The sequence below is a fragment of the Grampus griseus genome (genome assembly GCF_964374135.1).
Source record: "Grampus griseus genome assembly, chromosome: 3".
NCBI classification, from domain to species: Eukaryota; Metazoa; Chordata; class Mammalia; order Artiodactyla; family Delphinidae; genus Grampus; species Grampus griseus.
The window spans coordinates 168352634-168366895 of NC_139019.1; the positions used below are offsets into that span (position 1 = coordinate 168352634).

Here is a 14262-nt window from a genome sequence, read left to right on the forward strand (position 1 = left end):
TTTTGTTAAGGCCGCCGAGCTAAGACGGGCAAGGGGAGGGGATGTGTGAGCTGAGAGCTACGGAGGGAAAAGGCAGGGAGAGGATGCGGCCAGAGCAAAGGGGTGGAGGGGGCTCTGGGGGCCTGTGATGATGGTGAGGGCGGCGGGGGGCTGGCGGGGTGGTGGACTGGGGGGTGGGTCCTCACAGTTCCACCACCGGCTTCCATGGGGTGTCGTAGTAGACGAGGATGGGGCAGCCCAGCTTCTCGTAGTGGTAAGGCACCTCCAGGTCCTCCGTGGCCTTCTGACCCCGGAAGCTGGGGTCGTAGGCTTCCCTGTGGGAGAGCAGGACACAGGTACGGGCGAGCTCCCGCCAGGCGCCCGGACGTCCACCCACCCACAGCCCCGCTTCTTCCCTGCACATGGGGTCACGATCGTGGAGGCGTGTCTGAGCGGGGGAATCAGAGTCCTGGTCGAAATGACCTTGGGACCCCTGCGGTGGTTGACATTCTGGTCCACTTAGCTGGGCCACAGCACCTCGACTGTGGTCAGATGTGATTCTGGGTGTTTCTGTGAGGCTCTTCTTTGGGGCAGAGGTTAATATTGAAATCAGTAAAGCAGTGCTCTTCCTAATGTGGGTGCAGCTGGAGGCCTGAGTAGAACAGACATGGGCCTCCCCCAGCAAGAAAGAAGTCGGCCTGCAGATGGCCTTGAACTAGAACTACAACTCTTCCCTGAGCTGCCAGCCCCCAGCCTCCCCCATCAGACTGTGGACTCACCAGACCTCTACAGTCCGGGAACCAAGTCCTTAAAATAAATCTCTGTCTTTGTCACTCTGTCTCTGTCTCTTTGTGCCTCTGTGTCTCTCTGTCTCACACATACATCCTGGGGCTTCTCTCTCTCTGGAGACCCTGACTCACACACTCTCACGCCCCCAGGCTCTCTGGCTGCAGCCTCACTGGTTGGCAAGTCCAGCAGGGCCAGTTTCCGTCTCGGCCCTGGGTCTGGATGGGGGAGGGACTCTTGGCTTGTGTTGGAGGGGGGAGGGTCACGTTGTATGAGACCCACGAGTGTCTCCCCATGCCAGGGGGCTGGTGGTGTGCACCAGTGTGGGAGGGGCTCTCTGTGCCGCCCTGCAGAGGGGGTCACTTTGGCCGGCCACCCCCTCCTGCCTTGGCTGGACAGTGTCTGGCCAACTCCGCTAGCTGGGATGAACAGGGGACCGGGCTCCAGGAGCTGGTGGCAGGCTGGGGAGGGGTCTGAAAGCTGGCCCAGCAGGTGGCAGAGCCTGTGCAGACCTGGGCCAGGGGCCCTGCCACATCACACTGATTCCCCGAAGGCCCAGCCGCCTTCCCTACCTGTCTGCTTGCTCCCTCGGATTCCCTGTGGGCTGGATATCAATTGGCAGGGTATCCATTTTAAAACGATTCTTTTTTTCCTTTCTTCAAAAAAAAATTGTTTTCTTTTCCATTACGGTTTAAAAATGATTCTTGGGACTTCCCTGGAGGTCCAGTGGTTAAGACTCTGAGCTTCCACTGCAGGGGGTTTCAATCCCTGGTGGGGGAACTAAGATTCCGCATGCTGGCGCGGTGCGGCCAAATACATAAATAAAAATTTAAATAATGATTCTTGATTCGCCTTTGGCTCATGTGTGTGTGTTGGCGGTGGGGGGGGGGCTCACCTCTCAATGACGTAGCTATAGTTGTCCTGAAGGGCCACGGGGTCGAGGATGCCATTGTAACAGGCTGAGATTTCACTGCAAGCAACAAAAGATGGTGAGAAGCTGCCTGAACCCATGCGGGACCAAAGAATTGTGAATTGTTCCCTTTGACATATGTTATCTCCCCATTGGTTGGATTTTGAGCCCTTTCTACCTTCTGGTTCTCCAAGATGCTCCAGGCTCATCTTTTTTTTTTTTTTTTTTTTTCGGTACGCGGGCCCTCACTGTTGTGGCCTCTCCCGTTGCGGAGCACAAGCTCCGGACGCGCAGGCTCAGCGGCCATGGCTCACGGGCCCAGCCGCTCTGCGGCATGTGGGATCTTCCCGGACCGGGGCACGAACCCGTGTCCCCTGCATCGGCAGGCGGACTCTCAACCACTGTGCCACCAGGGAAGCCCCTCCAGGCTCATCTTGAATCTTCCCTGCCTGGCCTAGAATCAGCCATTTCGCCAAGGAGCCCTAATTCCTTGTATTGGAGAATGATGTTACACGTGGAGATGTGGGAGCTGGGTGTCCTGACTTTTGAGACAATCCTTTCCCTGTTTTTCTTTGTACTGTTACCATCTGTGCATGTATCCTTAAGCAACATGCAGTCCTGCCTTGGTATCTGCAGGGGGTTGGTCCAGGATCTGCCGTAGATAACACAATCCGAGGATGCTCAGGTCCCATGGTGGGGGCCTCTGTATCCTCGGGTTCCACGGCCACAGATTCAACCAACCACGAACTTAAACGCCATCCGCCCTTGGCTGGTTGAATCCGCGGATGCGGAACCTGCAGATACAAGGGCTGACTGTAGTTTATTTTTGCCTGATTTTGGATTTTTTTTTTCTGTGCCACCCAGCTTGTGGGATCTTAGTTCCCCAACCAGGGATGGAACCTGTGCCCCTTGCAGTGGAAGTGCAGAGTCCTAACCACTGGACTGCCAGGGAATGCCCCTGATTTTGGACTTTTAAGACTAGAATCATGCTGTGTATTCTTTTGATTCCACACCCACGTTTCTACGATCCATCCAGGCAATTCTGCCCCGTTCGTTTTCACTGCTGTGACATTCTGTTGTATCAAAACCCTGCACTGGGTTTACCCATCCTTCTGTCGATGGACATTTCAGTTGGCCTGCTTCCAGCTTGGAGCTATTCAGAATAATGCTGCTGAGAACATTCTGGAACCTAGATCAGTGCAGACGTGCATGAGTGGAATTGCTAGTGGAAAGAAGTGCTTTCCAAAGCAGCCGAAAAATGTACACGCCCACCAGCAATGTCTGGGGGTTCCTGAGGCTGCCAGGGGGTTCCCATCCTTAGAGTACTACTTTCCAGGCTTTGTCAATTCTGCCATGCTCGTGCTGAATATCGGTCTCTAACGTAGCTTTCATTTTCATTTTCCTATGAAATTGACCACTTTTTCAACACCTTTTCGTGTTTATCAGCCTTTCCCCCCCCTTTTTTGGGAGTGCCTGCTCAAGCCTTTTGCCCATTTTTTTCTATTCGTTTGTCTTTTTTTTTTCCTGATTCGTAGGAATTCTTTATAAATTCTGGATACAAGTCCTTTTTTAGTTACACGTGTGGCAAATACCTTTCCCACTCTCTTTATGGCAGCAGCTTTGAAAATATTGTTTTAAAGACTTTCCTGCACATATGTTCTAAATACTGATAACATCATTTATTGACTCAATAAAGCGTTTCCCTTTTGGGGGGAGAATCTGGTGAAACCATCACTTGACTTTATTATTGCCCCATGCAGTGGAGCGTTGAGGCTGGCTCTTACTAGCTCTGAGAGCCAGCTGTTATATCCTCAGGAGTTTCATGAGCCAGTAGAGACTCACTTTGGTAGTGATCTATAGGCTCCATGGGAGCATTTACACCACGGGAATTGGCAAATGCTACAAATCCGGGCTCCCCCGGAACTGGCTGTCGCCCATTTGCTGGCCCACCACCGCCTGAAGGGGAGACCGTGTGGCAGTTTGGCCAGTCTTCAGGGGTTCTTCCTTTCTTTTTCTTGGTTTCTCATGGCTGCGTTCTCTGCAGTAACTATGGATCCTGGAGGCAAAGTTCCTCAAATTTTCAGCAGGCGATTAAACCCAAAATCTCTGAGCAGTTTTATAAATTTATTTATTTATTTTTGGCTGCATTGGATCTTCGTTGCTGTGCACGGGCTTTCTCTAGTTGTGGCAAGCGGGAGCTACTCTTCGTTGAGGTGCGCGGGCTTCTTATTGCGGTGGCTTCTCTTGTTGCAGAGCACGGGCTCTAGGCACACGGGATTCAGTAGTTGTGGCACGCGGGCTCCGTAGTTGTGGTTCGCAGGCTCTAGAGCGCAGGCTCAGTAGTTGTGGCGCACGGGCTGAGTTGCTTCGCGGCATGTGGGATCTTCCCGGACCAGGGCTCGAACCCGTGTCCCCTGCATTGGCAGGAGGATTCCTAACCACTGTACCACCAGGGAAGCCCAGCCCTCTCTGAGCAATTTTAATCAAAATGAGGAACTCAGGGACTAAAAGGGAGAAAGGGAATGAGCAAAGGATGAGGGAGCAGGGAGAACATGTAAATTTCACCAAGTCGGTGTGGAGGAGGCAGCCACCCACTGTAGACCCTAACTTAATCTGTTAGGATTAATTCTTGAGCTGTTCGTTATGGAAATGTTAAACATATGTAAAAGCAGACAGAGTAGTGTCACCCGACTTTAGCAGTTGTGAAGCAATGGTGACCATCTCATCCAGTCCCCACTCCCCACCTCGCCACCCCCCAACTTCTCCCCTCCCCACCCCATATCGACATACTCACTTCTGAATGACGATCTTCTTCTCCAGGTCACAACCGACTGAAATGAGGGCTGTCTGCAGCGGCGGGGGGATGTGGGGTGGAGAGACAAAGAGGGGATGAGGATGCTGACCCCGGTCAGCGAGGGCACCATGAAAGCCCACGAGGGGGCGCACTTGACGCAGCCGGGACCAGAAACCCTGCGCCTGGGTCGCAATGTGGTGTCCAGGTGCCTAGGACTCACAGAGTCAAACCCTAAGAGCCTGCCTGATCTATGGGGCACCGCTAAGGTCCCGCCATCTGATAACCCCCAGCTAGTACACCTGCTCCGAGGTTGGGGAGTCCTGAGGCACAGCCCTGGGGGAAGACGATGGGGAAGGGGCAGTGACCTTGGCAACCAGGGCAGAATCACCTCCATTTCCAGATCCTGAGTGTGAGCTTAGCCAGCCCCTAGGGGACAAGCCAGCCAAGGCCTGCTGTCATCAGTCTTAACACTAAGGACAAAGAGTATGGGACAGGGGCTTCCCTGGTGGCGCAGTGGTTGAGAGTCCGCCTGCCGATGCAGGGGACACGGGTTCGTGCCCCGGTCTGGGAAGATCCCACATGCCGCGGAGCGGCTGGGCCCGTGAGCCGTGGCCGCTGAGCCTGCGCGTCCGAAGCCTGTGCTCCGCAACGGGAGAGGCCACCACAGTGAGAGGCCCGCGTACCGCAAAAAAAAAAAAAAAAAAAAAAAGAGTATGGGACAGCAAAAGTTTTGGTCATACCAGTGGCTTAAGATCCAAGCATGAAATTTCTTTGTTGGCTATGTCCAGAGTGATGGTTGATATCGTGGGTCTCTTTATGCTGCAAGGCAATGGGAGTGTGTGTTATTGCAGTAAAAAGCATCGACAACCCCCCCATTCATTTATCTATCCTTCCACCCATCCATCCACCCATCCATCCACCCATCCATCCACCCCATCCCCCCATCCATTTCTCCATTCACTCATTCATCTGTTCATCCAGTCGGTCCAGTATATTGACCAAGAACATCTGCTCACACATGGTGGCACCACCCTCCCTCTAGTTTCTACCTCTTCTTGAGTCAGTTTTGTTAATTTATATATAATTACTTATTGAAAAGAGCATCTGAGCCCCAGTTTTATTATCACCTAGCTGCATATAATGTTTTCTCATTGTTCTTTGAACAGGTTCGGTGTCCATACTTTTATTTTCATTTTTCATTCCTATTGTTCATTTTAATTCTGTCTTTTCTCCATCAGGATTGTGGTGTCTTCTGAAGAACCAGCTTTATCTTACGTCTTGACTCTATGCTGTCTTTTTGTTCTCTATTTAATACATTCCATATTGTATCATGATTCATTCCCTCCCCATGATTTCTTTTTGTTGTCCCCCTAGGTCCTTATGTTAAATATTTAGTTTATTTATCACTAGGTCCATTTTTTCTCCTCATAATAAAAGTGCTTGGGCTATACATTTTTTCTCTGAATATATTTGAGCTGAATTCTTTGATTCAGAGGTTATTTACACGGTGTTTCTTTTACATATATATATAATTTTTTGAGAAACTACCATTTGTTAAGAGTTTTAAAAACATTTATTTTATTGAAGTATAATTTACAAAGTTGTGTTAATTTCTGCTGTACAGCAAAGTGATTCAGTTATACATATATATATATATTGTTTTAAAAAATTTTATTTTATTTATTTATTTTTGGCTGCGTTGGGTCTTCGTTGCTGCGCGCGGGCTTTCTCTAGTTGCCACGAGCTGGCTTCTCACTGTGGTGGCTTCTCTTGTTGTAGAGCACAGGCTCTAGGCATGTGGACTTCAGTAGTTGTGGCTCGCGGGCTCTAGAGCGAGGGCTCAGTAGTTGTGGTGCATGGGCTTAGTTGCTCCGCGGCATGTGGGATCTTCCCAGACCAGGGCTTGAACCCATGTCCCCTGCATTGGCAGGCATATTCTTAACCACTGCGCCACCAGGGAAGCCCTGTATATATATTCTTTTTCAGATTCTTTTCCATTATGGTTTATCACAGGATATTGAATCTACTTCTTGTGCTATACAGTAGGGGCTTGTTGTTCACCCATCCTGTATTATAACAGTTTGCATCTGCTAACCTCAAACTCCCAACCCATCCCTCCCCCACCTCCCCCTTCCCCTTTGCAACCACAAGTCTGTTCTCTATATCTGAGTCTGTTTCTATTTCGTAAATAAGTCCATTTGTGTCACAGTTTAGAGTTTACAAATAAGTGATATCATATGGTATTTGTCTCCCTGTAAGAGTTTAATCGTTCTTGCCTGACTGTCCTTGGAGTGGGGGAGTCTGGGTCTTGGCCCTGATTCCTTGGCTCCTGCTAAGGGGACACCCTGGGGCCACCCACCGCTACCATCCGGTGATGACGTACCTGGAGGTGAAGTTGGGGTCAGCCCTGCCCCAGTGTTGCTGCTGCCTCAGTGAAATGTTCTGCGGAAGCAAGAGAGAAAATGCAACTGCAGCAGTGGAGCAGCCCCGGGTGGTCCCGCAATCAGGGCTCAGGAGAGACGGAGGGCAGGATGGGGGTGTTGGGAGGAGGAACCCGGGAGCCACCCAGCCTGCCTCTGGGTCTAAGCCCGTGAAAGGCTTCTGGAAGCTCATGGGAATGACCCCCCTGCTCCAAGCTCCCTGCCTTTGTCCCGGGGACCCACAGCGGGGCGTGACTTACTTTCCCCTCCTACTTAGCTGTGATGTGACATGGTCTGATCCAAAGAGTTTGTTGTGGTCTGGGGTCAAGTCCCAACTCCCTGCTGTGACTGCGAGGCCTGGCTCTGCCCTATGGATCCCCCAGACCCGTATTTGGCCAAGACCCTCCCGGTGGCCCTGGCTTGCCTCCTGATTCCAGGGTTTACCCAGATAACTCAGGTCTCACGCCCTCCCCGGGTGGGTCAGGCGCCCCGCCACATCCTCCTTGCCCCTTCTGTGTGACACCTGACGCCCTCACTCTCTGGGGGACTGCGGCCTGCCTGGGGTGGGGGAGGGGCAGGGTCTGTGTCCCCTCAAAATTCTGCAGCACCTTATCTGGGTGTGTGTAAGGAAGGGAAGCAGGAAGGAGGTCCGACGAGGGACGCCCTGAGGGGGCTGGACCTGGCTGGGCCAGTGGGTCAAGGCCGAGCCCCTCTCCTGTTGATCCGAGTTGGAGGGGGGGGGGGAGGGGCGACCTCACCAGCCTGTGTTTGGTGTTCCCATCGTAGGTGTAGCCGTCCTCGTAGATGACAGCCTGCAGCCCCAGGGAATGGGGGTTGCTCACCATCACCTGGGGGCGGGATGGGAGACGCACGCTCTGTACGGCGCCAGCAGGCCAGCAGGCGCGGCGGGGAGCAGCTGGGGGCGCACCCACAGGTGACCCCGGTCCCCCTTCAAACTGAAGACTCAGCTTGCTCTGCAAACGCAGCTGCCAGCTCCATCCCCAGATGCACCCCCCCACACCCCTTGTCATCTACACCCCCTAACTATGGCTCTGAGTCCTGTTGTGCAGACAGCCTGGGGTTGCAACCCTGCAAGACCCAGAACTGTCCCTGGTGCGCGGAGGGGCCCGTCCTGCGGGGGGGGGGTGATGAGAGAGCACAAGGCAAGAGCCAGCCTGGCACCCCCTCGCGGGCCCTGGTCCCAGCTGGCTAGACATCCCCTTGCATCCTTACACTGGTCCACCCCCCTGTTTTCAGCTCGATTGTTTGCACCAAGAGTCCAGGCTTGGACACGTGGGTTTCAGCTCCAGGAACGCCCACTGTTTTTCAGGCATCCCCTCCAGGAGGGAAGCCGGCGCTGGCTGAGCTGAGAGGGAGGAAAGGGCATTTTTGGAAAGGTTCTGGGGCAGCTCCGAAGACGGGTGGAGAGCCGGCACAGAGGGAGTGGGAGAGGAGGCTGGGCCGGCAGGTGCACAGCCACGGCCAGGCATGTGGACCCTAGTGAGGAAGAAGGGGAGTTTCTAGGGGCTTCCTGGGTGAGCGTGTCTTCCGGGGGGATGCCAGGGAATTTCCAGAGCCTGGGAATTGTGGGCACAGGACGTGAGGCCAAGGCTGCTAGGGATGCCAGGTGTCAGAAACACTTGTCAAACAGATAAAGCATGCTTACTAGTGGGACGGGTGATGTGCTGGGCCGGGGTATCATGAGGGCCGTCAACTCCAACTCACTGTTCATATCAATGGTATACATTTTATTTTCAAATTCTCCCTGCAGAAGTTCCACCTAGTTAGAAATGCAAAAAAAAAAAAAAAGAAAAAATCCATCAGTCAGTCATTCAATCCATCAGATCAAGCCTCTGTTCCCCAAACTACAGGGCAAGTGGTCAGTGGCAGGAGGGGGCTCCCCAGGGATGGAACCTTCCAGTCTCTTGGGCGCAGCAACCTGGGCTGTCACTCAAGCCACTGTCTTCGCCGCTAGACCCTGCACCCGCAGAAGACCCTCAAGGTTCCCCCCACCCCCGGACACAGCCCCTCTTCTCTCCCGAAGTACCCTGGCCCCTCCACTCCCTGCCTGACTTCTTGCAGTAATTGCCTGCTTGCGTTTCTTCCTAGAATTATTGCCAAGCGTGCATCCCTAGATGATATAATTTTTCTGTTGGCGAACATTTTGTCTTTTTAAGTCTCTTTCAATCCACAGCTTCCCCTCCCTCCCTTATCATTTTCATTTCTAGGCATCTTTGAAGAACCCAGACCGTGGGACCTGTAGATTTCCCACTGTCTGGGTTTCCCTGGGGCAGATGGACACACGTTCCTATGTGCTCTGCCTTTTTGGCAGGTTGGTGGCTGGATCCATCAGATTACAGTGGGATCGAGTTGGCAAGACCCAGCAGGTGAATGACATTCCGTAGGTGGCACGTAATGGCCCGCTGTCTCTCTTTTCCGACACTGGGGTTGCCACAGGGCAATACCTTATCATTTTGTTTTCATGTATTCACCGGAATAATTTTATAAAGAGACCCTTTCCCTGTGCTGACCCATTACAAGGGTGTGAAGGAGAGGAGGAGAAATGCTTGCATCTTGCCTTTTATTTATCCCCTTTTTGTTGTTGTTGTTGCTGTGCGTGGGCTCTCTCTAGTTGCAGAGAGTGGGGGCTACTCTTCGTTGCGGTGCGTGGGCTTCTCATTGTGGTGGCTTCTCTTGTTGCAGAGCACGGGCTCTAGGCGTGTGGGCTTCAGTAGTTGTGGCTCGCGGGCCCTAGAGCACAGGCTCAGTAGTTGCAGCGCATGGGCTTAGTTGCTCTGCGGCATGTGGGATCTTCCCAGACCAGGGCTCAAACCCGTGTCCCCTGCATTGGCAGGCGGATTCTTAACCACTGTGCCGCCACCTCGTAAGCCCTATTGATCCCATTTTTAATACAGTGGGTTGGTTGCCTGCCGTGCTAGGAGGGGAACCAATAAGTTGCTTCTGATTCCAGGTCTGGGGTTGGCAAGGAATGACAAGGTTAACTGAAATGTCCTGTCCTGGCAACAGGACTCATGATTGCCTGTGTGCATCCTGGTCTCCTGGTGAAGGTGGTGTCTGCCAGGCTATTTACCCCGTCCAGACTCTATTCTTTTCTTTTCTTTTTTTAATTTATTTATTTTTGGCTGTGTTGGGTCTTCGTTTCTGTGCGAGGGCTTTCTCTAGTTGCGGTGAGCGGGGGCCACTCTTCATCGCGGTGCGCGGGCCTCTCACTATCGCGGCCTCTCTTGTTGCGGAGCACAGGCTCCAGACGCGCAGGCTCAGTAGTTGTGGCTCACGGGCCCAGTTGCTCCGCGGCATGTGGGATCCTCCCAGACCAGGGCTCGAACCCATGTTCCCTGCATTGGGAGGCGGATTCTCAACCACTGCACCACCAGGGAAGCCCCAGACTTAATGCTTTAAAAGCAAATCGCTAAGGCCAGTCCGCACTCAGGCAGGGGGCATTCAACACCACCTCCTGGAGGGGAGAGTATGTACTTATGTTATTTGGAACTCCTCTGTGATGGAGAGGTGTCTCCCATCCGTTTATTTATTCAGTCATTTATTTACATCGGTATGGACTCGTGTATATTTATTTTGTACTTGAGCTTATTATCCAATACTGTGTTATTTTTGTGACTCACAACTATTTCAGCTTTCACCCATAGGATCTCGATAGGCTACATAGTCGCTTTGTCTTTTTTGGTGGGGAAACACTACTTGCTAATGCCATCTTTCTCAGAACAGTTTCAGTGGCCAAATATTTGCATAAAAGCCTTGCTGTGGCTTCCTCTCTCTCTCTCTCTCTCTCTCATTCTCTCTTTCTTTCATTTTCCTGCACTTGGCATAAAAGCAGCAATTCCCAGACATGCCAGACATGTGATTTCAAAGACCCACAGGAAAATGCTCAGGGCTGGGGATTGACATGTTACTGTGGCAAGAAAAGAAAATAAGAAAAAACCCTGTTCCCACCTATGAGCACCATCATCTCATAAAAGGACGTTTTAGACAAAGTGTGTTTTATCGATAAACTGTACATGGCACAGTTGCCTTTCTTTGAGTTTTCATTTCACTGATCACCATGGACTCAAAGGCCCTTTGGAAATGGACACTCTAACATCTTTCCGGAAATGAATCCATAGGGTCACGACCACATACTTTGCAGACATCAACCTGGAGTTGGGGATCCATGAGAATCGCCTGGATGTTCACGGGGCACTTCTGGAAATCAAAAGCTGGTGAGGTTGAGTCAGGGAGCGGGGTCAGTATCTCAAGCATGCCCACGTCAGTGAACATCAGGACCGCCTCTTTGGACCAGATGTTTTGGTCTGCAAACTAAGAGAAAAAATGACTTCTGAGATCAGCTCATTCTCATTCTTTTTTGAGGATGTAACCTTTTTCTTACGATTCATATTTAAAGAAGGTAGACCAAAAAAAAAAAAAAAAAAAAGAAACCCAAACCCTAAGAAACCAAAAAACCAAGCAAAGTCATAAGTACACTTTGTTGAGGCACCTACTCTTCAGGTGTAAAACTAATTGAAATTACTGTTATGTTATCACTATTGCTATTAAAAATACTATTACTATTTTAATAACTAGAGCAATTTCTTCAGAAAAAGGATCAGACAAAAGAAAAAAAGAAAAAGGATCAGACATTTGAGAGGAAGACCGTTATTCCTTACCAACCAGGTAGCGCCGGGATTTTACCTACTTTGATTAGAGAACTTGACAGGATTCCCAGGCTTCCATAGTATAAATTATTCTCCTGAGTTAAAACGGCCAGTTCATTTTCATCTAGGGAAAACCAAAGAAGACAGAACAAAAATTGAAACAAGGGTTGTTTCCATGGACAAAAATGTAAAATATAATAAATATTAAAATTAGAAAATTACCCCAAATTCCATCATACAGACCAGGGGTCAGCAAATTTCTTCTTAAGGACGAGATGGGGACTTCCCTGGTGGCGCAGTGGTTAAGAATCCGCCTGCCAACGCATGGGATGTGGGTTTGATCCCTGGTCAGATCCCACAGGCCGCGGGGCAACAAAGCCTGCGTGCCACAACTACAGAGCTCGCGCGCCTCAACTAGAGAGTCTGAGTGCCACAAACCACAGAGCCCACGTGCTCTGGAGCCTGCGCACCACAACGCAAGATCCCATGTGCCTCAACGAAAGATCCCGCGTGCCGCAACAAGGAGCCGACACAGCCAAAACGGTCAATCATTCAATCAATCAATCGAAAATAAATAAAATAAAAAAGACAAGGACGTTTTCAGAAGAAGCAAGGTTTGGGGCTCTATTGACACCTGGGGCAGGGCGGTTCTTCGTGGTGGGGCCGTCATGGCCACAGTGGGGTGTGGAGCAGCAGCCCCAGCCTCCACCCAGAAGATACCAGGAGCCCCCTGAGTCGTGATGACTACACATGCCTCCAGACACTGCCCAGTGTCCCCAGGCTGAGAGCCAGCGGTTAGATGGAGAAAAGGGATCCCTCAGGGCAGCGGTAAGCTATGGGATGAGATTCCAGATACACAAACCAGAATGCAATCCTTGCAAGTTTGGACTCTATTCTTTAGAAAATAAGGAACCAATCCAGCAATCCCACTCCTGGGCATATATCCAGAAAAGGTGAAAACGCTAATTCAAAAAGATACATGCACCCCAATGTTCACTATTTACAGCAGTCAAGACATGGAAGCAACCTAAACATCCATCAACAGATGAATGAACAAAGAAGATGTCACATATGTATATACAATGGAATATTACTCAGCCATGAAAAAAGAATGAAATAATGCCATTCGCAGCAACATGGATGGACCTAGAGGTTATCATATTAAGTGAAGTAAGTCAGAGAAAGACAAATATCATATGATACCATTTACATGTGGAATCTAAAAAAATGATACTGATGAACTTATTTACAAAATAGAAATAGACTCACAGATATAGAAAACAAATTTATGGTTACCAAAGGGGAAAAGGGGGAGGGATAAATTAGGAATTTGGGATTAACAGATACACACTACTATATATAAAATAGATAATCAACAAGGACCTATTGTATAGTACAGGGAACTATACTCAATATATTATAATAACCTGTAATGGAAAAGAATCTGAAAAAGAATATATATATTCAGTTATATATATAGATATGAAACTGAATCCCTTTGCTGTACACCTGAAACATTGTAAATCAACTATACTTCAATAAAAAAATAAAAATTAAAAAAAAGAAAATAAGGAACCATTAAAGATTCTAGACATGGGAAGTGATGTATACTCATGGTTTTAAAAAAAAAAAGAGGGGCTTCCCCGGTGGCGCAGTGGTTGAGAGTCCGCCTGCCGATGCAGCGGACACGGGTTCGTGCCCTGGTCTGGGAAGATCCCACATGCCGCGGAGCGGCTGGGCCTGTGAGCCATGGCCGCTGAGCCTGCGTGTCCGGAGCCTGTGCTCCGCGACGGGAGAGGCCACAACAGTGAGAGGCCCACGTACCGCAAAAAAAAAAAAGAGGAGGGAGAAGACAACCCATAGAATGGGAGAGAATATATCTCTGATATATATTCTCATCCCATCTCTGATAAGGGACTTGTATCCAGAATATATAATAATTCAGTAATAAAAAGACCAACAGCCCAATCAAAAAATAAGTAAAAGATCTAAATGGACATTTCTCCAGAAAAGATATACAAATGGCCAATAAGCAGGTGAAGAGACCCTCAACGTCATTAGTCAGTAGGGAAATGCAAATCGAGCCCACAATGAGATACCACTTCACAGCCACCAGGACGGCTCTAGTGAAAAAGACAGAAAGCCAAGTATGGGTGAGGATGTGTGGAAATTGGAAAGGACTAATACTGTGTGGTCCCCCTCACAGGAGGTCCCTAGAGGAGTCACATCCATAGAGACAGGAAGTAGGATGGTGGGGGCTGGGGGAGGGGGATGGGGAGTTCGTGTTTAATGGGGCAGTTTCAGTTACACACGATGAATACATTCTAGAGATCGGCTGGACCACATTGTGCGTATACTTAAAACTGTACTGTGCACTTAAAAATGTGTTCAGAGGGTAGATCTCATGTTAAGTGTTGTTACCACAATAAAACAGAAAATGATGGGTAATGGAAAAGGCAAACAGGAGAATGACTCAACGATAATACGATACCATTTACATAAAAAGCAACCACAACATCTATCCCCCTACCAAGTTATTACAATAATATTAACCGTATTCCTTATGCGGTATATCACATCCTTGCGACTCATCACTTCATAACATAGGCAAATGTCAAATCACTACGTAGTACACCTGAAACCAATATAATAGTGTATATCAACTCTATTTCAATAAATGAAAAGAAAAAATGGGGGAAAAAGGGA

The 14262-nt window shown here is 49.8% G+C and overlaps 1 protein-coding gene across 1 annotated transcript in view; it reads right to left on the bottom strand.

Annotated features, from left to right (window-relative positions):
• The window catches only part of CATSPERD (cation channel sperm associated auxiliary subunit delta), a gene marked incomplete at both ends in the record, with an annotated part of 39454 nt that overhangs the window by 6294 nt on the left and 18898 nt on the right, over nt 1–14262 (bottom strand). Inside the window, 9 exons of the mRNA XM_082650405.1 lie at nt 186–314; nt 1661–1735; nt 4470–4522; nt 5210–5288; nt 6853–6911; nt 7648–7737; nt 8556–8669; nt 11045–11221; nt 11598–11680. Of these exons, the coding sequence (XP_082506531.1) occupies nt 186–314; nt 1661–1735; nt 4470–4522; nt 5210–5288; nt 6853–6911; nt 7648–7737; nt 8556–8669; nt 11045–11221; nt 11598–11680 (859 nt within the window). The remainder of the gene's footprint in view (nt 1–185; nt 315–1660; nt 1736–4469; nt 4523–5209; nt 5289–6852; nt 6912–7647; nt 7738–8555; nt 8670–11044; nt 11222–11597; nt 11681–14262) is intronic.